General features: G+C 40.4%; 1 protein-coding gene across 1 annotated transcript; it reads right to left on the bottom strand.

Annotated features, from left to right (window-relative positions):
• Positions 1 to 288: 288 nt before the first annotated feature.
• On the bottom strand, positions 289 to 27,275 carry rgs5a (regulator of G protein signaling 5a). Its single transcript, XM_051706785.1, has 5 exons — positions 27,153 to 27,275; positions 25,678 to 25,791; positions 20,930 to 20,991; positions 6,026 to 6,192; positions 289 to 470 (listed from the first exon to the last, which is right to left on the bottom strand). Exons 1-5 carry the CDS (start codon positions 27,194 to 27,196, stop codon positions 309 to 311), a joined length of 549 nt encoding a protein of 182 aa, XP_051562745.1. The 5' UTR covers positions 27,197 to 27,275; the 3' UTR covers positions 289 to 308.

Genomic DNA, 27,275 nt, shown 5'->3' with positions numbered 1-27,275 from the left:
TGTTCTCATTAGCAATGGGCTGATTCAGTCAGCTACAGGCAGACAAATGCATTTGTACCCAATGTTTTCTAATTTCAACAAATAAACAATGTGGTATTGTTAATTGAGGTTCAGAAATGTCTTAATGACTTAATGATTAATGACTTGTCAAAAATAAAAGTAGCATTTTGCATGACATGAATTTAAAAGGTTATAATAAAGTTCATATGAGACAATTTTGTGGCACTGATTTTTAACTATTTCTTGTGTAACCCCCCCTCCCCCCCTCCCCCCTCCCTCCTCCCTCCACTGCAGCTGGTTAAGTCAGTTTACTTGATAAGTTCCTGATACTGTTCAGACCTCAGGAACCGACCAAAGGAGTCTTTCTCCATCAGGGTGTAGATCCGGCTCTGAGCCAGCTCAAAAGTAGCAGGAGAAAGATCCACCAGGTTCCTCAGTGTTAAGTCTTTGGTGAAGTGGTCAATGTTTACCTGAAAACATGATATAAGTAATAAGAGAGAAAATAAATATGTATATTCAACTTTCTTTCTTTCTTTCTTTCTTTCTTTCTTCTTTTTAATTAAAAGTGTGCTGGATTCTGCAAACTGGTCAACAAACTTAATGAGTAAGAAACATATTATTACAGATTTGACAGTGTCTAAGAAGTCAAGGGGGGCTGTGTAGTAGTCAGTCTTCCACAATAGCTGGTGCAAGCAGCCCATATAAAGCAGAACGACAAGACCAATTAGACAGATACAGGTACCTGTTTTCTCCCTGTGTAAAGGTTGCACTAGATAGTTCTAGAAAAAAAATGAGCTGTGATGTAATAGATTCTCTTATTATAGCTTGCCAAGCAGGCTTTGCTTTAACAAAGAGAGCACTAACTAAGAGAGACCAATGGCCAAAAGACAAATGTGCCAGGGCTGCATTTCCCGATAACAATTGATCTTAGCTCTTATGAGCGTTCTCTATGTGTGATGTAACGAACAAAACTGCACTTCGCAAAAAAAAAAAAAAAAAAAAAAAAACTTTAAGTGCTTTTAAGTGTCCATTTGTGAGTGCTGAAATGTGACTGTATAGTGCCGCTCGTCATTGTAATTTAATTATAGTTTGACGCATATCTTTATAAATACAGTGGCAAAAAAAAAGTATGTAAACCCTTTGAAATTAGCTGGTTTTCTGCATTAACTGGTCATAAAATGGGATCTCATCTTCATCAAAGACACAAGTATCGACAAACACAATGTGCTTAAGCTAACAACACACAAACAATTATAATCTTTCATGTCTTTATTGAACACATCCCATTAAACATTCACAGTGCTGTGGAAAAAGTAAGTGAACCCTTGGATTTAATTCCTGGTCGATCTGGTAGCTGCGGATTAGACCTGCACAATGTTCAGAAGGAATTACTGACCATTGTTCCTTACAGAACTGCTTCAGCTCAGCCATATTCTTAGGTTGTCTGGTGTGAACGGCTCTCTTGAGGTCATTCCACAGCATTGGGTTAAGGTCTGGGCTCAGACTGGACCACTCAAAAAGGTGGATTTTCTTATTTTGAAGCCATTCATTTACTTCGATGTTTAGGGTCATTGTCCTGCTGTATCACCCAATTTCTGCTTAGCTTCAACTGGCACACAGCCACCCTGACATTATCATGTAGGATATTTTGATAAACTTGGGAATTCATTTTTCCCTCGATGATGGCAAGCGGTCCAGGCCCAGAAGAAGCAAAACAGACCCAAATCATGATGCTCCCTCCACCGTCCTTCACCGTTTGAATGATGTTTTCAAAGTGGTATGTGGTGCCCTTTTTATGCCATACGTAGTGCTGCATGTTCTTCCCAAACAATTCAACCGTAGTATGATTTTACAATCATATTTAACCAAACTAACACAATGATCACTGTAAGACATTATAGATATTACAGTTTAATTTTTTTGTTTTTGTTTTTGTAAATGCATGATATCCTTTAAAGCTGCTTTGAAACGATGTGTGCTGTGAAAAGCACTATACAAATAAAAATGACTTGGCTTAGTTTCATCAGTCCACAAAACATTTTCCCAGTAGCGTTGTGGAGTGTTAAGGTGGTCTTTTTCAAATTTCAGCCACACAGTAATGTTTTTATTGGGAAGCAGCAGATTCTGTTTAATATTTTCAGAATAATAGACTCATGAACAGAGATGTTAACCAGTTCTAATGATTCCTTAAAGTCTTTAGCTGTCACTCTAGGGTTCTTTTTTACTTCATTGAGCATTCTGCGGTTTGCCCTTTGAGTCATCTTGGCTGGATGGCCACTTACAGGGAGAGTAGCCACTGTACAAAATAATTTACATTCATAGACAATTTGTCTAACTGTGGACAGATGAATATCTAAGCTCTTAGAGATAACTTTGTAACCCTTTCCAGCTTCATGCAAAGCCACAATTCTTGATCGTTGGTCTTCTGAGATCTCTTTTTTGCAAGGCGTGGTTCACGTCAGCAGATGCTTCTTGTGAATAGCAAACTCAAAACATTTTAATGCTTTGTATAAGTCTGAGTAGCTCTAATCCACACCTCTGTTCCATTAATTGGATGCCAGGTCTGCCAACTCCTGACTCTATAAGCTTTTGTTGACGTCATTGCCCTAGGGGTTCACATACTTTTTCCAACATACACTTTGAATGTTTGAATAATGTATTCAGTATGTGCAAGAACAATACAATTATTTGTGTGTTATTAGTTATTTATAACAGACTGTGTTTGGTTGCTTAATTGTAATTTACAGTAGATGAAGATCAAACCAGAATTTAAGACAAATTTATTCATAAATGCAGGTAATTCCAAAGGGTTCACATACTTTTTCATGCCACTGTACATGTAATTTACCTCGCTGGGAAATTTGTTAATTTATTGTCTTTAATAATCAATCTAATTAACTACATAATTAAATATATAGAAGTAATTATTTTGTTATTTCCTGTGTCATTGCTGATCTGATAAATTTCCTTTCATACCATGGTTTAAAAATATTGGTTTATTTGCCTGATATGTGTATTTATAAATATAGGTTTTATTGGAATAAGTAGACTCAAAGTATTGGATCATCACTGAATGCACACAGAAGGAACTAAAAATTAAGTAACAGAACACACATGCAGAGGAGATATAATTAGACTTATTAAAGTCAGTTTAAAATAGTATGGTGAGAATCAATTATCAATCCAGTGATTTAAAATATTTTTGGTTTCCTAGAAAGTAGATTTTGTTAAATGATCAGGGTTAGAGTGTGTATATTATGTAACAACTATTATATAACACATTTGATTTTCACCTTAGCACACAGCAGTATCCTAATGCAAAAAGCATGCATCTTTGATGTTTTAATTCAAATTCATTTCAATAACACTTCTTTAAGTTTAATATCAGTAATGTCATGATCATTATTACACTATTTGCCAGTTTTTAAAACAAGGACAGCCTATGTGACTTTTCTATTCATACAGTATATGATTAGAACCTGCAACATTTCAGTTAATAGAAAAAGTTTGGACATTTTGGACATTTGTTATATAAAAATTAGGGCTGTCAACTGCTTAAAATTTGTAATCAAATTAATTAAAGGACAAGCTGATTAATCAAATGAATCACATTTATAAATATTTGCAGAGAAAGCCCCCCAAATAACAAGAATTAAATATATAATGATTAAACAATTATATTTCAATAATTATAAATATAACACATTTGTATTCTAAATATAATTCAAATAACTGAATTACATTATTGTGACAGACAAGTACAGCATTGAGAAGACAATACAAAAAGTGGCTTTAAAATGCAATATATTGTTTATTTCCATATTACTGAACACAAGCCAGTCATTGGCCTATAGTCTACAGCAATCAGTTTTGCAGTTGAATTTATCAATCTGTTGTGGCAGGGTGAGCAAGAGACAGACACACTGGGTGTGGCGTCAAGCCTCGGAGAGGCATTTATTGGAAAAAATAATAAACGTAAAAATGTCCAAAAGGGGTAATAAAGCGTCCAAGGGGGAATAGTGTTCATAATAAATGGGGAATCTGGCATCCTCGCGGTGAACGGGGCTCCGTGAAAGGGGCGGGGTAGTGTTCATAGGAAAGCCCAGGCATGGGCTGGGTCAGTCGGCTGCTCATGCTCCCCTCTAAAGTCCACGGCGCGTGGTGGCGTCACTGGCGGCCTTTCTTCCCAGGACTGCAGCAAGCGTGAGGGGAAGGCGGCCCGGCATCTAGCCCGTCGGCGGCAACGTGAGCAGTTCACCCACGGCGACTCATTACGGCATCCGGGGGCCCGAAGAACGGGTCCGGCAGCACGTCCACTCATCCAATCCCTCCCAGCTCTGGTCCTGGGCGTGCGAGGATGCCAGAGTGTGCACACATGGAGATTTGAAGCCAGCTCCCCGAGAAGAGGTGCGCACTGCGTTTTAAAGACAGCGGTGATGAAGCATTATCCCCATCAGGTGTGCTTCATTCACCACTGACCAAACGAGGCTTATTAATTATGCACCTCTTCTCGCTCTCCCGCCCAACTCCCATCATGAGCCTGGCTGAAGGGAGGCCCTAAGAGGCGGGGCGACGATGACGAACCAGAGGGGCGGATCATTCCGCCACACTGTCCAAGACAGATTTGTTATAAGGGCTTTTCTAAGGAGGAGTCAATATACACATGCATCAGATGGATACTTTTTGAGTGTCTCACTTTGCTTGCAACACATCATACACACAGCTTAGAAAATCACATCTCGAGATCTCTGCATTTGGAATTGCGCTCCATCCAGCTGTGTTTGAACGCAAGAACGCGTCATCATCTTGAGCTGTTGCTAGTGTCAAGCAAGCCTGTGTTTGGTTTGTTGTCTGTACAGCTGCATGTTGCCTATACAGCTGGAGTTTCGCTAACTGCACCCAGTTGAAACAGATAGTATTTTAAGGTTGAACTGTTCCGATGGCAGGAATATTCCTTATTACGGTCCAGTGCTTTATTTTTTTATATGTCGCACTGAATTAACGCATTAAATCTACAGCCATAATAAAAATATATATACTGTACATAGAGTATGATTCATGTATACACCCACTGCTAATGCTCTGAATAAGTGACCTGGCTAATATTGTTGTAGAAAAAAATAAGCAGTCACATTCATAAAGCCTGATTTTCATTAGGTTGTGTCACTTTTTTCTCTTTAGATAGAGCCCAAGTTGCTGGGGTGTCAAGTGTAAATGTAACTTACACCCCTTTATGTAACCCTCTTTAAGTAACCTGGTAGATGTAATCTGGACACACAATGCAAACTTGTGTTGACTTTGAAATAGCTTTACTGAGCTGTTCATACAAAGTGCCTTTTGAAACTGAAATTGGTAACACTTTGAAATAATGTTGTATTAGTTAACTACATTAGTTGAACTAACAGTAAACAATACTTTTACGGCATTCATTATTCTTGATAAATGTTCATTTCTACATATACTAATATATATTTTTTCACATTAAAAGTTGAGTTTGTTAACATTAGTTAATGCAATATGACCTAACATAGAGTTAACACTGAATTATAGTATTTTGATAAATTAACATTAACCAAGTCTAATGAATGAAAAATCATTGTTAGTTCATGTTAACAAACAGAATATTATTGTAAAGTGTTACCGAAATACTTGATTTAACTAAAAATCTCTTATTTATGCAGTACAGAGGGTAATGTGGAGCTCTCTAATAACCTTTCTAAATTTTATCAAGGTCAATTTATTTTAATCAAAGTTCATTTCCTTTTTTTTTTTTTTTTTTTAAACGTGCTGAAATTCCATCCCTTTCAAGACTTTATATAGCTCCACGGGGATGCTTAGAGTGAGAACATGGGCCTTGGCGTATACTGTGATCTAAACAAGCGATATCAAACATATGTTCACAGGACATGAGTAAGGGGCATAAGGAAGACTGCTTCCTCCTACCTCTGAAGCACTGTGCTTTTTTCTTAAAGGGAAATCCGAGTGTGATTAGCACTATACAAAAATCTTTGACAAAACAACAAACCTCTTTGGGCCCACCAGTCTGAATGAAGTCCTCATAAATCTTCTTGGCTTTAGTGGCCATTTTCAGGGTGGACTTGGTCTTCTTAAAGTCCTCACAAGCCTCCCAGAACTCAATGTTTTCCTCACTGAACTCAGATCTCAGGAAGCTCCTGAAGGTGGCCAGGCCATCTATGGAATACAAAATGTGGAAAAGCCATTAGAGAGTACAGCATTGGGTGTTCTTTTTGGACTAATGTGTTGGCAAGACACTACCAGCGGAGACTCATGTCCCACTTCTTAAAATCCTTATCCAAACATTATTGTCGTGCATGCCTAGGGCACACATCCCTTAATGTAATCTCTGTCAAGTCCATGTTGTATAACAGTATGTGGCATTCAAGTGGCACCTGATTTAGCACTGTGCATTAAAAGGATAAATGATTGTAATTATTGACTATTCAATACAGATTTTTCAAAGAAATCAGCTCACAATAGTTTGTGTGAGAATAAACTTTAACAACCAATGCAGAATGCACAATGTGGCATCATTTAGGCTAAATTCAATCCAAACAATGGACAAAATGGACTGGATAAAGACTTCACAATAGCAATTATCTCCAGGGGCTGTTTTAGCATTAAAACAACTGAAAAGCTCTTATATTTGAATCAAAGAACCTACTGCATTGTGTGTTTGAATGTGTGTGTGTGTGTATGTACATACACACTGTAGATACATTCAATACAGACTGATGAATAAGTTTAGTCTGCCAACAAATAAAATTAATAATTATACCAAAGCAAATCACTACAATTAAACCTAACAGATTGACTATGAAACAAATAATTGAATGGATAACAAAGGTTCCCTATCTGTCACTCACTCGATGTTTTGTAGATGTAGTGACACTAGGGGTCACTCTTGGGAGCCTAAAACACCTCTGGTCTTTGAAAAAAGGCCAATGGGAATTGGTAAGTGGTATTTGCATACCACTCCACCGAACATACGGGTATAAAAGGAGCTGGTATGCAACCACTCATTCAGATTTTCTCTTCGGAGCCGAACAGTCGATGCTCACTGAGCAGAATTCTCACGGCTGTTCATTCACCTCTGTTGGATCTGACAGAGCATTTCAGCGGCTTCTCCCCCTCTGCACTGGTGCACTGCAGAGAACGCCACTGGGCGCTTCGGCAGAAATAAAAGAGTATATTCTAAAAAAAAAAAGAGTATATTTCTCTAAAAGAGCGGCACACATGGAACGTCTATTTAAAGATGCCCTTCCATTTGTGTGTTATTCCTGGTTGCAGTCGTTATCTCTCACCTTCTGACGGTCACGATTGCTGTCTTTCGTGTCTGGGCGCTACCCACGCGGAGACAGCGTTCGTGGATGTGTCATGTACTTATTGCGAGGACATGACCATGGCAATGCTGTGGTCACGGCTTGCCTTCGTAAGAAAGCAAGCCACCCCAGCGGCTCCCCACCTCGGTCCTTCTACCTACAGGTATGAGGCCAGCGTGGCTAGCACTGGGGGCGATTTGGGGACCTCAATGGGACCACCTCTGCCGGGTATCCCCCCACGGACCTCCCATTCCCCAGCACACTCGTCTGCCCCGATCAGGCTTCCGGATGAGTCCGCTGGCTCGTCTCACGGCGAGTTTGACCTCTTGTTCTGAGCCCGTGAAGGTGATGAGCTCACGAGAGCAGCATCGGAGAGCGGGCTCGTCCAGTTGGACGCGGAAGCCTCAGCTGGGCTTCCCCCCTTGGGTACGGTCGCCCAGTCACAGGCTGACGTGGAGATGATGGACATGCTTTCCCGGGCAGCCGCGAGCATCGTGCTAGAGTGGAACCCTCCGCTCTCCCCTGAACCCTTGCGGCTCGATGAATGGCCCCTGGGCCCATGGTGCCGCTCACAGCCACGCCCCGCCCCAGTTCCTTTGTTCCCAGAAGTGCACAATGAGCTGACAAGGTCATGGGAGGCACCTTTTACTGCCCGGTCCCGATCTTTCAGCTCCCCCACCCTCACTACCCTTGATGGTGGGGCGGCCAAGGGGTATTCTGTGATCCCCCCGGTAGATAAGGAGCTTGCGGTGCACCTATGCCCGTGGAGCACCGCCACCTGGCGTGGGCGCCCAAAGCTCCCGTCCAGGGCCTGTAGGTTAACGTCGTCCCTGACCGCTTCCGCCCTGCACGCCATGGCTCTCCTGCAAGTCCACCAAGCCAAGACGCTAAAGGAACTGCACGAGGGTAGTTCCACCTTGGGACTCAACCTGGTCGAGATGGGAGAGGCCGACAAGGCACGGTTCCTCAGCGCCCCCATTTCCCAGGTTGGCCTGTTCGACGACACCGTCGAGGACTTTGCCCAGCAGTTCTTGGCGGTGAAGCAGCATATGGAGGCTATCCAACACATCCTGTCCCGGCGCAGCTCAAGATCCCGCACCCCGTCTGCTCGTCGCCAAGGGCATCCTCATGCGGTGACTGCACCGGCTCTGCTGCAGCCCACCCCCGTGGCCCGGCCCCAGCGTGGAGCCCACCGCAGGAAGCAGACGCCACCCGTCTCACGGCTGGTCGCCAAGAACCCGAGAAAGGCTTCACAGTGCCCCTGAGATGGGCGACCAAAGGACGAGGAAACCCGCTTCTCTGGAGCTGGTAAGCAGACCACTCCATCCCCCGGTGGAGGGCCGGGAGGAGAATCTTTTGTTACCTTTTCATTTAATTTCGCCGCATGCCCAAATGGCTGCGGTACCCAAGAGTTCAACAAAAGAGCGGTTTCCTTGTTCCCTGGGTCACATACCCGGTACGCATGGCTATCATCATGATCACCATCCACCATTCCATTTCGGCAGGTTTGGTGCTCCAGCAGTGGTCTCCCCGCCCCTGCACGCCCATCTGTGTCACAAATCGCTACCCTCCAATGGAAGGGTGCGATAGAGCCTGTCCCTCTGGCTGAGATGAAGAAGGGGTTTTACAGCCCCTACTTCATTGTACCAAAGAAAGGCGGTGGGTTGCGGCCAATCTTGGACCTGCGAGTACTGAAACGGGATTTACACAGACTCCTGTTCAAGATGCTGATGCAAAAACGCATTCTAGCGAGCGTCCGGCATCAAGATTGGTTCGCGGCGGTAGACCTGAAGGACGTGTACTTCCACGTCTCGATTCTACCTCGACACAGACCCTTCCTGCGGTTTGCATTTGAGGGTCGGGTGTATCAGTACAAGGTCCTCCCTTTCGGCCTGTACTTGTCCCCTCGTGTCTTCATGAAGGTCGCAGAGGCAGCCCTTGCCCCATTCAGGGAAGTGGGCATTCGCATCCTCAACTATCTCGACAACTGGCTAATCCTAGCTCACTCTCGGGATGTGTTATGTGCGCACAGGGACCTGGTGCTCTCGCACCTCAGCCGACTAAGGCATCGGGTCAACTGGGAAAAGAGCAAGCTCCTCCAGGTTCAGAGCATCTCTTTTCTCGGCTTGGAGTTGGACTCAGTCTCGACGATGGCGCACCTCACGAACGAGCGCGCACAGTCGGTGCTGACCTGTCTGAAGGCGTTCAGACAGAAGACAGCGGTTCCACTGAAACTGTTTCAGAGGCTCCTGGGGCATATGGCATCCTCAGCAGTGGCCACTCCGCTCGGGTTGATGCATATGAGGCCGCTTCAGCACTGGCTCCTGGATGGGCCCGTGGCTACATTGGCACATCAACTGCCTTGAATTGTTGGCAATTCTGCTCACCCTGCGGAGGTCTCGGCCGTTGATCCAGGGCAAGCATGTGTTAGTTCGGACAGACAACACGGCAACGGTGGCATACATCAACCGTCAAGGCGGTTTACGCTCCCGTTGAATGTCACAACTCGCCCGCTGTCTCCTCCTCTGGAGTCAGCAGCACCTCAAGTTGCTGCGAGCCACTCACATCCTGGGCGACCTCAACACTGCAGCGGACGCGCTGTCATGACAGATTACCCTCAGGGGAGAGTGGAGACTCCACCCTCAGGTGGTCCAGCTGATTTGGAGTCAATTCGGGCAGGCACAGGTAGACCTGTTCGATTCCCAAGAATCCTCCCAATGCCCGCTCTGGTACGCCCTGACCGAGGCACCTCTCGGTATAGATGTGCTGGCACACAGCTGGCTCCCTGTACTACCCAAATATGCGTTTCCCCCAGTGAGCCTACTTGCACAGACCCTGTGCAAGGTCAGGAAGGACGAGGAGCAGGTCATCCTGGTAGCACCCTACTGGCCCACCCAGACATGGTTCTCGGACCTCATGTTCCTCGCGACAGCCCCCCCTGGCGAATTCCCCAGAGGAAGGACCTTCTTTCTCAGGGACGGGGCATCATCTGGCACCCGTGACCAGACCTCTGGAATCTCCATGTCTGGCCCCTGGACGGGATGCGGAAGACTTAAGTGGCCTACCACCTGTGGTGGTAGACACAATCACTCACGCTAGGGCTCCCTCTATGAGGCGCCTGTATGCCTTGAAGTGGCGTCTGTTCGCTAAGTGGTGTTCTTCCCGATGCGAAGACCCCCAGAGATGTGCAGTCGGGTTGGTGCTTTCCTTCCTGCAGAAGAGGTTGGAGGGGCAGCTGTCCCCCTCCACCTTGAAGGTGTATGTAGCCGCTATAACAGCACGCCATGACACAGTGGACGGTAAGTCCTTAGGGAAGCACGACCTGATCATCAGGTTCCTAAGAGGCGCCAGGAGGTTGAATCCCTCCAGACCGCACCTCATTCCCTCATGGGACCTCTCTGTAGTTCTTCAGGGTCTACGGGGAGCCCCCTTTGAGCCCCTGCAGTCAGCTGAGCTTAAGGCACTCTCTTTAAAGACTGCACTCCTGACTGCGCTCATGTAAGTAAACTATAGCAAGTACAACATTTGAACACGATGATATGACTATTGTTAACTGGGTGCACTACTGACATGACAGTATGTAAATTGTGCCTCTATTTAGACTCAATAAATCCCTGAGAAACTACTTATGTGTAGCTAAATATGTGTTTGACAGCCAGTTGTTTCATGAAATTTCATTTAGAAAGTAATGAATCTTGTTGTAGATTTTTCCAGATTTGGTGCATTATCTCTTTGATATATGAAAAATAAATATCTAAATATATTTTGTTGTACTATTTTCTAAAATTGTACACTATCTGAGCATTTTATAGATTAATTTGTGATAGATATACTGTACATGCCGGTTCCCTAAAGACATAATATGTAAGAGTGTTTGGTGAAATTTCCATGCATTTAAGGGTTCAAATTATAAAGTATTACTATGAATTTATAAAGTATATTATATACACTGTGTATATATACATACAGTGCATTCAGAAAGTATTCAAACACATTTTTTCACATTTTGTTATGTTGAAACCTATGCTAAAATACTTTTTTTTCCACATCACTCCATACCCCATAATGAAAAAGCAAAAACCAGGCTTTTGATAACTTTGCAAATTTACTAAAAAGAAAAACTGAAATATCACACTGACATAAGTATTCAGACCCTTAACTCAGTACTTAGTTGAAGGACCTTTGGCAGCGATTACAGCCTCAAGTCTTTTTGGATATGATGTGACAAGCTTTGCACACCTGGATTTGGGGATTTTCTGCCAATCTTCTTTGCAGATCCTCTCAAGCTCTGTCAGGTTGGATGGGGATCATTGGTGGACAGCCATTTTCAGGTCTCTCCAGAGATGTTTGATTGGGTTCAAGTCTGGGCTCTGGATGGGCAACTTAAGGACATTCACAGAATTGTCACTAAGCTACTCTTATGTTGTTTTGGCTGTGTTTTTAGGGTCATTGTCCTGTTGGAAGGTGAACCTTCGGCCCAGTCTGAGGTCCTGAGCGCTCTGGACCAGGTTTTTATTAAGGATATCTCTGTATTTTGCTGCATTCATCTTTCCTTCAACCCTGGCCAGTTCCCCAGTCCCTGACGTTTTCTTTTTGCAGTCAATTACAACAGCAATGGTCAAAAAACGTTTACAAAACAGGCACTGTTTGCAGACATCACTCGACGCGAGTGCTGTATATTGGTATTTACGCTGAAATCACTGGGGAAAGATAGCGTGCGGCACACACAGAGCCGCAGATAAGCCGAAACTGCAAACACTCACTTTCATTTTTAAGGAGGCACTTTTATACACTATATACACTTTTTTCAGTGCTAATTCGGACAAGCATAAAACAATAACTAAAGCGATTGGGGTGTTCATTGCCAACGATACGTTTCCCTACTCCGCTGATGAAGATGTGTGATTTTCATGTATGATTAAAACAATCGAGCCACATCACAACATCCCTCGTTTCCATTTTAATAGCAAAGTTCCTTCTATAGTGATGTATAGCTTCGTAATATTGAATATATGTGCAGTAGAGTTTGAAATGCATTTTATGTCGATACATGTAGCGTAATAGTTCAGGTATTAAGTTAAAATGTTGATTTAGTTATTAGAGAAAAGGTTGTTTTTTTTTTTTTAGTTAAAGAACCTAATGAAAATTAACCATGGTTTTACTATAGCAATATTGTAGTAACCATGACTGCTGTCACCATGGTTGTCTTTGCAGAAATCATGGCTTTGATACAATTAACCATGGTTTTACAACAGTAATACTGTAATATCCATATAGTAACCATGATTATACTACATATTGTAAACATGACAGTAACCATGTTAATTTTGTAGTTACTAGGTTTTTACTACAAATACCATAGTTAAACTATGGTTACTGTAAAACAATGATTTTTATTAAGGGAAAACCTGTTGAAGTGTTTGTTACCAAATAATCTTACTTTGGATTTGTCAGTAATATATTTTTTTCTGAACATGGCAAATACTGAACTGTACCGAAACTGTGACCCTAAAACCATGACCCTAAAATCGTGACCCTAAAATCGTGACCCTAAAACCGTGATACAAACAGAACCATGAGAAATTTTAACCGTTACACCCCAAGTCTGAATACTTATGTCAATGTAATATTTTTATTTTTTTTATTTTTTATAAATTTGCAAAGTTATTAAATATCTGGTTTTTGCTTTGTCATTATGGGGTGTTGAGTGTAGATTGATGTGATTTTTTTTAAAAGCATTTTAGCATAAGGCTGCAACATGACAAAATGTGGGGTCTGAATACTTTCTGAATGCACTATATATATATATATATATATATATATATATATATATATACACACAGTGCATCTGGAAAGTATTCACAGCGCTTCACTTTTTCCACATTTTGTTATTTTACAGCCGTATTCCAAAATGGATTAAATTCATTATTTTCCTCAAAATTCTACAAACAATACCCCATAATGACAACGTGAAAGAAGTTTTTTAAATCTTTGCAAATTTATAAAAAAACAAACAAACAAAAAAAAAGAATATAAATCACATGTACATAAGTATTCACAGCCTTTGCTCAATACTTTGTTGAAGCACCTTTGGCACCAATTACAGCCTCAAGTCTTTTTGAGTATGTTGCTACAAGCTTGGCACATCTATTTTTGGGCAGTTTCTCCCATTCTTCTTTGCAGGACCTCTCAAGCTCCATCAGGTTGGATGGGGAGCATCGGTGCACTGTCATTTTCAGATCTCTCCAGAGATGTTCAATCAGGTTCAAGTCTGGGCTCTGGCTGGGCCACTCAAGGACATTCACAGAGTTGTCCCGGAGCCACTCCTTTGTTATCTTGGCTGTGTGCTTAGGGTCGTTGTCCTGTTGGAAGACGAACCTTCGCCCCAGTCTGAGGTCCAGAGCACTCTGGAGCAGGTTCTCATCAAGGATGTCTCTGTACATTGCTGCATTCATCTTTCCCTCGATCCTGACTAGTCTCCCAGTTCCTGCCGCTGAAAAACATCCTCACAGCATGATGCTGCCACCACCATGCTTCACTGTAGGGATGGTATTGGCCAGGTGATGAGCAGTGCCTGGTTTCCTCCAGACATGACGCTTGCCATTCAGGCCAAAGAGTTCAATATTTGTTTCTTATGGTCTGAGAGTCCTTCGGTTGCCTTTTGGCAAACTCCAGGTGGGCTGTCATGTGCCTTTTACTGAGGAGTGGCTTCCGTCTGGCCACTCTACCATACAGGCATGATTGGTGGAGTGCTGCAGAGATGGTTGTTCTTCTGGAAGGTTCTCCTCTCTCCACAGAGAAATGCTGGAGCTCTGTCAGAGTGACCATTGGGTTCTTGGTCACCTCCCTGACTAAGGCCCTTCTCCCCCTATCGCTCAGTTTGGCCAGGCGGCCAGCTCTAGGAAGAGTCCTAGTGGTTCCAAACTTCTTCCAGTTACGGATGATGGAGGCCACTGTGCTCATTGGGACCTTCAATGCACTAGAAATTTTTCTGTACCCTTCCCCAGATCTGTGCCTCGATACAATCCTGTCTCGGAGGTCAACAGACAATTCCTTGGACTTCATGGCTTGGTTTGTGCTCTGACATGCACTGTTAACTGTGGGACCTTATATAGACAGGTGTGTACCTTTCCAAATCATGTCCAATCAACTGAATTTACCACAGGTGGACTCCAATCAAGTTGTAGAAACATCTCAAGGATGATCAGTGGAAACAGAATGCACCTGAGCTCAATTTTGAGTGTCATGGCAAAGGCTGTGAATACTTATGTACATGTGATTTTTTTCGTTTTTTATTTTTAATGAATTTGCAAAGATTTCAAACTTCTTTCACGTTGTCATTATGGGGTATTGTTTGTAGAATTTTGAGGAAAATAATTAATTTAATCCATTTTGGAATAAGGCTGTAACATAACAAAATGTGGAAAAAGTGAAGCGCTGTAAATACTTTCCGGATGCACTGTGTGTGTGTGTGTGTGTGTGTATATATATATATATATACACACACACACACACATAGTTCTGTACAAAAGTTTTGCATAGTGAGAATGTCATAAACAATTTTCATTTATCAGTTAACATCATACAAAGTTCAACAAACATAAAAAAGCTAAATCAATATTTGGTGTGACCACATTTGCCTTGAAATCAGCACCAATTCTCCTAGGTACACCTGGACACAGTTTTTCTTGGTTGTTGGTAGATAGGATGTTCCAAGCTTCTTGGAGAATTTACCACAGTTCTTCTACATATTTAGGCTGTCTCAATTGCTTCTGCCTCTTCATGTAATCCCAGACTGACTCAATGTTCAGTGGGGGGCTCAGTGGGTGCAATGCCATCTGTTGCAGGGCTCCCTGTTCATCTACAGTATTCCATTCAATTAGCAAAAGGAATGGCAGGGAGTCTAAAATGTATATTTCCTATTGAAACACTAAAATTGAAGAAATAAATAACCATCTTAAGACAAATGTTTTTGTAAAACATCTTATGTGCCTAAGACTTTTGCACAGTACTGTATATATATTACACTGGCAGCCAAGGCAGTTTGGAATAATGTACAGATTTTGCTCTTATGGAAAGAAACTGGTACCTTTATTCACCATAGTGGCATTCAACTGATCACAATGTATAGTCAGGACATTAATAATGTGAAAAATTACTGTTACAGTTTTTAAAAAAATTCAGAACTTCTTAAACTATTTAAAAGATCAAAAAATCCTCCATGTGCAGCAATGACAGCTTTGCAGATCCTTGGCATTCTAGCTGTCAGTTTGTCCAGATACTCAGGTGACATTTCACCCCACACTTGCTGTAGCACTTGTCATAGATGTGGCTGTCTTGTCGGGCACTTATCACGCACCTTACAGTCTAGCTGATCCCACAAAAGCTCAATGGGTTAAGATCCATAACACTCTTTTCCAATTATCTGTTGTCCAACGTCTGTGTTTCTTTGCCCACTCTAACCATTTATTTTTGTTTTTCTGTTTCAAAAGTGGCTTTTTCTTTGCAATACTTCCCATAAAGCCTGCACCCCTGAGTCTTCTCTTTACTGTTGTACAGGAAAATGGTGTTGAGTAGGCAGAATTCAATGAAGTACTTATCCTCTTGTTTAATTGTATCTGGGCCATCCACATCTCTTTCTGTCCTTGTTAGAGCCAGTTGTCCTTTGTCTTTGAAGACTGTAGTGTACACCCTTGTAATGAAATCTTCAGTTTTTCAATGACTGACTAATGAGTTTCTAAAGAAAGCTGTTTCTTTTTTGCCATTTTTGACCTAATATTGACCTTAAGACATGCCAGTCTATTGCATACTGTGGCAACTCAAAAACAAACACAAAGACAATGTTAAGCTTCATTTAACAAACCAAATAGCATTCAGCAGTGTTTGATATAATGGCAAGTGATTTTCTAGTACCAAATTAGGAATTTAGCATGATGGCTGCTGGAAATGGGGCCTGTCTAGATTTGATCAAAAATTACTTTTTTCAAATAGTGATGGTGCTGTTTTTTTCATCAGTAATGTCCTGACTATACATTGTGATCAGTTGAATGCCACTTTGGGGAATTAAAGTATCAATTTCCTTCCGAAACAGCAAAATCTGTACATTATTCCAAACTTTTGGCCGCCAGTGTATATATAGCACACACACACACACACACACGCACGCACGCACGCACGCACGCACGCACACACACAGTATACTGTATAAACACTTTCAGATTTAAATTCCATGTGCCAGAGGTTGATATTTCTTAAAACTTACAGATTTAATACAGATTTTGGTATAATTTCCACCATACAAAACAGTTTTGCCCCTAATAAAGTTTTTCAAAGATTGGTCTTGAACTTCAGAACTTCAAGACCAAGTTGACAAATGTGCCAGTAAAGAGCATACTTGACATGAAATATGAGAAGTGATGTTTGAAGAAAACAAAGAAAAATCAAGAAAAATATCACTAGTGAGTAGAACATTTGGTAACACTTTACAATAAGGTTCCATTTGTTAACATTAGTAAACAACATTAGTTAACATGAACTAACAATGAAATATACATTTACAGCATTTATTTATCTTGGTTAATGTTAATTTCAATATATAGTAATACATTTAAAAAAAAAATTGTATATGTAAATATTAGTTAATGCACTATGAACTAACATCAACTAATAATGAACAATTTTATTTTTAATAATTAACAATAACAAAGATTAATAAATGCTGTAAAAATATATTGTTTAAAGTGTGAATATATTATGTAATTGTGTGTGTTTAGGATACATAAAATGTAACCTATGAATCCACCCTTAGCTAGACAAAGCAGTAAAAGCCATTTTATTTAAAAAATGTAAAAAAATGTCATGGTACAAATTTATATAGCAAATATAGGACTTAAGCAATCTGAAGGCAAGGTTGTCACGGGGGTTCTCATAGGTGGGCATGGACTGTTTGAGTTTGGAGGGATGTTCGGGTTTTGATTGTTGCACTAATGTTGGAATGTGATCTTTATAATCTTGTTTTTGACACATGATCTATTTTTTCATAAATTGTCTCTCTCCACATGGAATGTGAATGGGTTGGGGCACCCTATAAAAAGAAGGAAGGTTATTTCTCTTCTTATGCGTAAGAAATATGATACAGTGTTTCTTCAAGAAACGCATCTTTCTCAGCAGAAATCTAAAAAATTTGGGAGGATATGGGGTGGGCATATTTTCTAGTGCTGGCTCAAGTAAGAGCATGGGAATCATTATGCTGACAAGTAAATATCTACAATTAAAATGTCTCAAAGAGATTAAACAAATTAGGAAGAGTTATTATTGTTTTAGCTGAAATTCAGGGGTAAAGTCTTATTTTGGCTAATATTTATGCACCTAACGTTGATGATCAGGGCTTTTTTATAGATCTTGAAGGGATGTTGCAAGCCGCTGACACCCCTCATGATATAATATTGGGAGGAGACTTTAATCTTTTGATGGACTCAGTCCTTGATCATAGTGAAGCAAAAGTGTGTATGCCCCCTAGAGTAACATTGACACTTCACAGGATGTGTAAAAATCTTGGAAACTTCTGGCTAGATATATAAAACAGAGAGAGTCTTTTTCTACCATTTCCTAGGTGAAATCTGCTGGTGGTGAAATATATACCTCGGCCATTGATATTAATAATGATTTTAAAGAAGTCTATCTTGATCTTTATAGTTCCACATCTTCGTTACTGAAGAGGATATTAGAAACTTTGTGGAACCATTACAACTTCCTAAACTGACGGCTGAGCAAAAAACAAATTCTTGATTCTGAGATAACCTTGGAGGAGCTTGGTGAGGTAATTAAGTCCTTGCTTACAGGCAAGGCTCCAGGGCCAGACAACTCTGCCTCTGAATTTTTTAGATCTTATGCTACAGAACTGGCTCCACTTTTGCTAGAAGTTTATACGGAATCATTAAAGAATGGAAATCTTCCACCAACCATGATGCAAGCCCGGATTAGTCTGTTCTTAAAAAGGACAAAGATCCAAGTGAGTGTAAAAGTTACCGTCCAATTTCCCTGATCCAGCTAGATGTTAAAATATAGGCTAACCGATTAAGTAAAGTTATGACATCTCTTATACATACAGATAAATTAGGGTTTATTCAGGTCCATAACTCTTCTGATAACATTAGGCATTTCATTAATGTCATGTGGGCAGTGGGGAACGATTAGACTCCGGTCGCTGCCATCTCACTTGACGCCAAAAAGGCATTTGATATGGTAGAATGGGATTATCTTTTTAAGATTTTGGAAATGTATGGGCTCAGGAATACTTTTATCGGATGGATTAAGTTACTTTATAGATACCCGGTAGCGGTGGTTCAAACAAATGGATTAATTTCAGATTATTTTACTCTGGATAGGGGCACCCGGCAGGGTTGCCCTCTTTCCCCCTTATTGTTCTGTCTTGCCCTGGAACCATTAGCAGCCACGATAAGAAAGGAGGATGATTTTCCAGGGGTGGTGGCGGGAGGTGTGGCGCATACGCTTTTGCTTTACACAGATGATATTTTATTATTTGTCTCCGACCCTGCTAGATCTATGCCTTGCCTCCACAGAATTATTAATTCCTTTTCTAAGTTCTCAGGATACAGAGTGAATTGGTCTAAATCTGATGCTTTGTCTCTGACAGCGTACTGCCCGGTATTGGCTTTTCAGCTGGGTGCCTTCCAGTGGCCCAAACAGGGCATTAAGTATTTGGGTATTTTATTCCCAGCAAATTTGTGTGATTTAGTTAGAGTTAATTTTGACCCTTTAATAAAAAGGTTTTCGAGTGATGTGGGCAGGTAGGCTTCATTACATTTATCTATGACTGGGAAGGTTAATGTTATTAAAATAAATTGTATTCCAGAATTCAACTACCTGCTACAATCTCTCCCTATAGATGTCCCCCTCTCTTATTTCAAGCAATTTGATAGCATAGCGAAGTCCTTCATTTGGAATGGTAAACGTCCCAGATTACATTTCAGTATGTTACATAGGACGCTTGACAAAAGTGGGCTAGGCCTACCCAAGATTTTCAGGGTGAGGAACAAATAATTAGATATAATTTGATTCTGTGTGTATGTTTTGTTTCTTTAATCCTGTTTTTGAATCATTAAAACGTTAATAATTATTATTTTTGTTTAAATAAAGTCGACAAAATAAATCAACTAGTGGGAATGTGAATTTTTTTTTTAATTTAATTTGTTTTACATGATTTTACTTCCTAGAAATTCATAGTGCTGAAAGTCCAAAGTTGAAGAAACAACCCATACTGTAGGTGGTTGACTGTAGTTTAACTACTTTAAATTATGAGTAGTTTGTACTGTATCTTGGCAAAATTGTGTGTGTTTGTATCTTCACCGAACATTTTTCCTTGGTGTGTGTATGGATCTGAGTACACACAAGAGATGCATGCGTGTCTGTTTGCAATGTGTGTTTGTGACGAGGAGGAGGGTGGGGCCGGGCCATGACTACGCATGCCCAGCCCCCAATCGGGCTAATCAGCCGAACCGAGGGATAAGTGCCTCGGAATGCGGCAGTTCGGGAGAGAGAGAGCCACACGCAGCTGCCGACTCTGCTCTAGGCTACGACCGACCCATTGCTGGATGGCCTTTTTCAGGTGATTGTAATTAAGGAGGCTGGCGGTGGGAAGTTGCTGTGCCGCTAGCTGCACCTCCCCGGAGAGTAAGGGCAACAGGCGGGCCGCCCACTGATTGGGAGGCCACCTCCATACCTCGGCTGTCATCTTGAACAGGTCGAGGAAGGCCTCCGGATCATCATTTGGCCCAATATTCATCAAGGCCACAGGTGGGGTAGGCTCCGGGGAGGTCGCAGCACCAGCCCCCTTTCTGGCGATCAGGCTCCGGGTGCACATCCGTGAGGGCTTGATGCTGGTGAGGGTCTTGAAGACTTCGCCCAGGGTTGAGGACTCCGTAACGGCGATCTCCTCCAAAGCTGGATTTTCGGCACCACTGTGATAAGGGTAGGTTCGTGGGCAATGGAGGAGTCAGGAGACAGCAAACAGTTGAGTGTTTATTCTCTAATTCAGCTTCACCCACATGCACAAACATAAAGCAAAAACGGCTCTTGGTGGCCAACTCAAAATAGCTTTCTCCCCGAAAGGTCTGTTGCTCTGGGCCACTCTCTCACTCTCTCTCTCCCAAACTGCCGCATTCCGAGGCACTTATCCCTCTCCTCGGCTGATTAGCCCGATTGGGGGCCGGGTGTGCTTAGTCAAGGCCTGGCCCTACCCTCCTCCTCGTCACAGTGTTCAAGGGTATATCAGACAGACATATTCATTTATTTTAACTAAACTACTCTTAGGAACATTCTCTCAAGTGTGTAGCATCTAAAGATTAATCTGACTGCTAAAACACAGGCAGTTTACACATACCAAAAGTGCATCAGTGTAACTTCGTAGATTTTTGTGAGGTTCCCAGCCAGTGGATATTAACAAAGTACTAAATGTTTTTTACAGACCCAACTGATAAACTAAACCTTCCAATCAGTGGTCGTTCCTGAAAGAACATTTCAGATGCAAAATGCAACCCATTGACCATTAAGATAAACATCATACTTACAGCTGTTGGAGAGGACCTTATCAAGGGACTCACGCCATTGAGCTGCCTCTTCAGGTGTAGGTCTGGACAAAACAAGCAAAGTTCTTAATTTAGTTTTCTGCCATATTAATAAATCATGGCCAACAGACTGTTTCCATAAACAATCTTTGTAGTTTAATTATGCTCTATTCTGAGTTTGGTGATGTCAGTGATATGGGGTAAGTTCTGGTGTTGTTTTCAAGAAAAAGCAAACACTTTGGCTCAGTTTTGCATTGCACATTATCCAGCAATGTAAGGAGGAACACAATACCCTAACCACTAGTTTGTACTATATTGAGTTTTTTTTTATTTTATTTTTTTACGTTTTTGTAAAAATTACATATGATGTGTTCCAGAAATATGGGCCCAGTTTCAAGAAATCACTTAAGAAAATCGTGAATTATAACTGTAAAGGGCAGTCCCGCTAGCATTGAGCATGCATAATTTTTTCGTACAACTCAACGGACCAGGATATGATGTCACATGGGAGGACTTATGGTGTAAGTAAATAATAGATCACAAAAAAGAAATAATATTATATTAAAAATATTAAAATATTTTGTCTACTCACTTTCCTGCAACTATAAATCTTGCAGCTTTGAAATAAGTATCATTTGAATTGAGCCAAGAGTTTTTCAGTCTCCTATTGGTCGCACGTCCTCTTGTCATACAAATTCACGGTTCAGAGTTCACCAAGCTTGAACTTTGGTACACAGAGTAGAACAACATTTCTTTGCATGAGCTTGCATTTCAGCTCTGCTGCATTCGGATGCGTTTGAATGGAACTGAATGGAGCGCGAAGTGTAGTGTGACTGCTCCTTAAGGCTATATTCACTAAGGGCTTTTTAACTTCAGGGTTTCAAGCAACTGGCTGATGGTGCTTATGCCAGCAAAACAGGGTGTTAAAGTGATCACCCAAAAATGATAATTTTGTCATCATTTTATCACCTTCATGTAGTTCCAAAACCATTAGACCTTGAATTTTTCCATGGAACGCAAAAGATGTTATTTTTAACCTAAGTCACCATTCACTGCATATTTTTTCGCATAAAATGAAAGTAAATGGTGACTGAGGCTGTCAGTCCCAAAACATTTTGCCTTACATTCTACCGAAGAAAGTCATATGGATTTCGAAAAACATGAGGGTGAGTAAATGATGACCAAATGCTTCATTGCGTATTCTAAACAGAATTAAATGTATTTGCAAAAACGTACTAAGAAGTACCTTGGTACTACTATGGTCCTCTGGACATTTACCATGGTAATACTACATGAATTTCAGGACCATGGTATATACCAAAGTAACATGGCATTACCACCAGTGTATCATAGTACCACCACCGTACTTTTTTCAAAGGGTTATGTCACCCTTATAAACCTCATTATAATGTCTATAAATTCTTATGAATCCTTTATTGTCAAGATTTGTTTTGGAGGATGTAATATACAACAAGAGATAATGAACTGACAAAGACATATGTTCAATCTAAGTTTGGGTCCCACTTTATATTAGGTGTCTTTAACTAACATTAAAATACATACAATACAGTGCATTTATTGTGTTACTACATGTTTTGCAAAATTCTCACTAGATTCACATTTACTGCTACTGAGGCTGAGGCATGGGCAGGTTTAGGAGTAGGGTTAGGTTTAGGGTTAGAATTAAGGCCAAAGTATACTTCGGGTGTGACGTTGTGGATCACTCCGCACACAGTATGTGTGACGCAAATTGCGTCATCAGCACAGCCGTGCAGCTTGACCGCGTGCACGTGCCAAGAAAATCAAGGTTGCGCGGGTCGTCTGCGCATGTGCTGGCCATTGACTGTACTAAAAAAGTGTCACAAAGCAGTTGTAGTGTGCATGTGTCGAACGTGTTCCTATTTGTGAACAGAAAAGTATGCTCAGAAAGGCAAAATGATTAGGCTAAGGGTTAGAGATAGGGTTTATGGGTTTAGAGAAAGGGTTGGGGTAAGGTTAAAAGTTTAACTACAGATGTAATTAAATTAAGGTACTTTAAATGTAAGTACATTGCAACAACATGTATGTACAAAAGAAGTACATTGTACCAAATGCTTAAGTAAATAATAGCTAAAGACACCTAATATAAAGTGGGTCCTCAGTTTGTTTTCAATTCTTGTCTCTTCTTTTCTAATAAGACTTTTTCAGCTTACACAAGTTCTTATACAAGTCTCTCAGCCTAACTTGATTACTGAGGTAAAGTCACAACTCTTGTGGTTTCAATCCGCAAAGTCTTGCCTTGTGAACAGGCCCTTACCTTTAATTTGTGTGTTCTGAATCTGCCCAAATAAAACACTTGCCTGTAAATGACACTTGCATAAGTTATTACATAAGTAAAAGGGAGCTGAAGTGTTGTGTAAATGTTTTTTTATGGGCAATTTGGACACAATTTATGTCATAAACAATCTCTTTGCATTTTTCCATTCCATGATGTACTAACCTAGTCTTCCCAATTTCTCTCTATCACCCTCACTTGCTCTTCACTGTCAAACCTTTTCTTTCACAATTTTGCAGTGATGGGCATGAACAGATGGGTGGAGAATTAATGTGTAGATGGCTTCATTTTTCTTCTCATGTCAATTACGAGAACTAGAAAGAACCTAAACATGCATTGACATAACAACATCAATCATCCTGAGATGTTTCCTAAGATGTGAATTTCCACCTTTATTTCTAGTGAAACCCTTTTTGCAAACATAACATTTTGTGAGGCTACAGGGGTTCAGGTCTTTTATTTAGGAGGTAATCTAAAAATGTGCTTCATGTGGTAACATCTAAATTAACTTGTTTTATTAAATTAAAAAATGTTGTTTAATTTGACTAAATCAACCTGAAATGAATAAGTATTTGGAAACTTAAAGGGATAGTTCACCAATAAATAAATAGAGAAATAAAGAAATTCATGCAAACCCAAATGACTTTCTTATCTGTGGAACACAAAAGAAGATGCTAGGCAGAACGACAGCTTCAGCCACCTTTTACTTTCAATACATAGAAAAAAAATGAGGCAATGAAAGTGAATAGTGACTGAGACTGTAAGTCCCTAACATCTTTTTGGGGCCAGTATAAATATTATTTTCTTCAATCAAGTAAACGATGACAGAACTCCCTTTTTTGGGTGAACTACCACTTTAAGCCAGACTTAATAAATTTCAAAAAGAGGTTTGTTAAGTTTTACATTATAAAGTAATATTTAAAGTGTTCCAAATCAAGACAAAATCCATTCAGGCACTTTTTGGTGTCAAACTTTGTGTAAAATATCTATATATGTGATGAACTACACCTGTGCAACTCTGCTAGGACACCTGTGTGAACTTAAAGGGAACTGGAATCATTTGCTTCCAGATGTCACTTGCTTTGATATTTCGTTATGTTATGTGATGCAAATGCATTCATGCATTTTCATCTGTGACTTAAAGGTAAAGTTCACCCAAAAATGAAAATTCTCTCATCATTTACTCACCCTCATGTCATCCCAGATGTGTATGACTTTATTTCTTTTGCAGAACACAAACGAAGATTTTTAGAAGAATATCAGCTCTATTGGTCCATACAATGCAAGTGAATGGTGATCAGCACTTTAAAGCTCCAAAAAGCACATACAGTCATTGTAAAAGTAATTAATACGACTCCAGTGGTTAAATGAATGTCTTCTATGATCTACGATAGATTTGGGTGAGAAACAGATCAATATTTAAGTCCTTTTCACTATAATTCTTTACTTCTGTTAGCTCTCCAATGCGTGTTCATGAGAGGACCAAGTTCACTCAGCCTCTTGCGTGACGCAAGCGTGTTGGCATGTTCAAATGAAAGCAAAACCAATGAAGCGTGTGAACAGCGTTCTCTTGTAAATAAACCGAGCTGCCCTTCCGGTTGTATTGCATCAGTTCTCGCGTGAACATACCAACATGTTTACGTCACGCAAGAACTAAGTTCTCTCAAAAACGCACATTGGAGAGCAACCAGAAGTAAACAATTTTACTGAAAAGGACTTAAAAATGTATCTGTTTCTCACATAAAGCAATCATATTGCTTTAGAAGACATTAATTTAACCACTGGAGTCATATGGATTACTTTTACAATGACTGTCTGTTCTTTTTGGAGCTTTAAATTGTTGATCACCATTCACTTGCATTGTATGAACCTACAGAGATATTCTTCTAAAAATCTTCATTTGTGTTCTGTGGAAGAAATAAAGCCATACACATCTGGGATGGCATGAGGGTGAGTAAATGATGAGAGATTTTTCATTTTTGGGTGAAATTTCCCTTCAGTGTCAGGGCTGCTGTATGTGAATGGAAGACAATGGGTGTTTCTCAATGCTAAGAACGCTTTCTCGTTCTTGTGTTTTTGTGAAAATTAGTCTTGCCTAACTACCTTGAAAGAGCAATCTCAGAAGACATGAGGACGTAAAAGCATCTTTGCGAGTTTTGAGATATGCTGTAATATGTAGATTCAGTGACCTCTTAACTTTTTTATTTATTTGGAGGTGGGTGATGACATCAAACAAGCCACAAGAACATAAGAACGCAAAAAGAACGGACATTGTGAAACAGCCAATGTGATTTAAGTTTCAAGTTGCTCTATGTATTTATTGACTTTTGGGGTCTATGAGTATGTGAGACATGTGAGAAGACATGTGTGGATCTGAAGTAACCCTCTGCAAGCGAGAGACATAAAGAGAAAGTGAAGGGAGCCAAGAGGAACTCACTTCTGAAGCTTCTCTGGTTTCTTCTCAGGCTTTTCTTGGTAGGGGATGCCAAGGTCGATGGAGTTCTCTGGCTTCTGAAGCAAAGTTCCCAATTTAGTCTTGATCTCCTTAGCCCTGAGGACAACACAAGCACAAACCAATCCAGATGTTAATAAAGGTTTTAATGCACATTATTATATGACTATTATGATCATCTATAAATTAATTTCAATATAAATGTTGTTGATGTTTACAATTAGGACACATTTCCTACATTTACAACATACCTGCAAAGAGACTGCAGACAGTCAGCCTAGCCACATATATTATCTTCTAAGGATACATTTAGTATTGATCGTCAGATAATGATCTTTGGGGCTATTTAGTATTTATCATTGTAGCTATGGCAACATTCTCTTCAGCATTTATTATTCACTAACCTGTCTAGTTTCCATCACTACAGTAATTATTACAGTTTGACAGATGAGACACTAAAACAACATGTTCTACTTTCCCCATAAAAATCAATGAAAGTAAGTGTTCAGTTGACCTTTTAACTATCCTTAACTGTCCCTGTAGAGTTAAGAAAACATCTCATATCCCATTGAGCAGATAAGTGTTGATGCAATGATGTCAGACAAATTTGGCAATTTATTGAGGTTTGGTAAATCTTTCTGTGACACTGATAGATCAATTGACCAAAGCTTACTCAAAATAACTGACGTCAATGCACACATTTCTCAGTTAAAAAACAAATCCTAAAATGAGAATATTTAATCACAAGCCATCTCATTCTGCAATTTTAACACTGAAGGACAAACAAACCTTTCAGAAGTTCTCTTGGCACCAAGCAAGTCAATCGAACTTAAAAACAGGGCCAAGAACAATAATGGACATTATGTATGTGTAGTGAAGCAGCCAGCAGCCCAAATCTTCTGATCAGAATATGGCTCATAATGCACCAATAATTACAATACCCTACTGTAATTGCTATGCTTGCTCACAGAAATACTGCTTTAAGTGATACTGTTATGAACTGAGATTTAAACAAATCTCAGGGTCCGTCTATTTAATGGATGTATTCAGAGACAAAACTAGGCAAACTAGAGAAAAAATTAGGCAACTCTGAACAACGACTGTTAGTCTACCAAGACTACAGCAAAAACTGTATTGTAATACAAAGAGTATTGTAAAACTACAATAAGGATACAAGCCTGAAACAAACCCCCCCCCCCGACCCCCAACCCAAAATGAATAAAGTTCCATTTTCCCACATGTAATGATCAATAAATGTTATAGATAAATAAATGAATATTATGATTAAACCTATACAAACACAAGGTAACAGACACTTTCCCACAAATATTCAACTAACATATTTGAGTTTACAGCTGTGTCTGATTACACACACTTGTTATCCAAAAGTTTCAAAGTTTAAAGTAATTGGCTGACAATCATGTGTAAATCATGATTCAAAGATGTTTCACAGAGCTTACCTTTCCAGACATGTCTGGGGCAGGGCAGCTAATCCCTTACACATTTTCTGAGCTGTTTAATTTAGGTTATCAAAGTTAGTCCACCACCACGGGTTGTTGTCTCCTCTCTCTATTAGAATTTGT

Source organism: Myxocyprinus asiaticus, chromosome 9 (genome assembly GCF_019703515.2).
Source record: "Myxocyprinus asiaticus isolate MX2 ecotype Aquarium Trade chromosome 9, UBuf_Myxa_2, whole genome shotgun sequence".
Taxonomy (NCBI): Eukaryota; Metazoa; Chordata; class Actinopteri; order Cypriniformes; family Catostomidae; genus Myxocyprinus; species Myxocyprinus asiaticus.
Note: the sequence above shows the minus strand (reverse complement) of the source record. Positions and strands in the feature narration are given on the sequence as shown.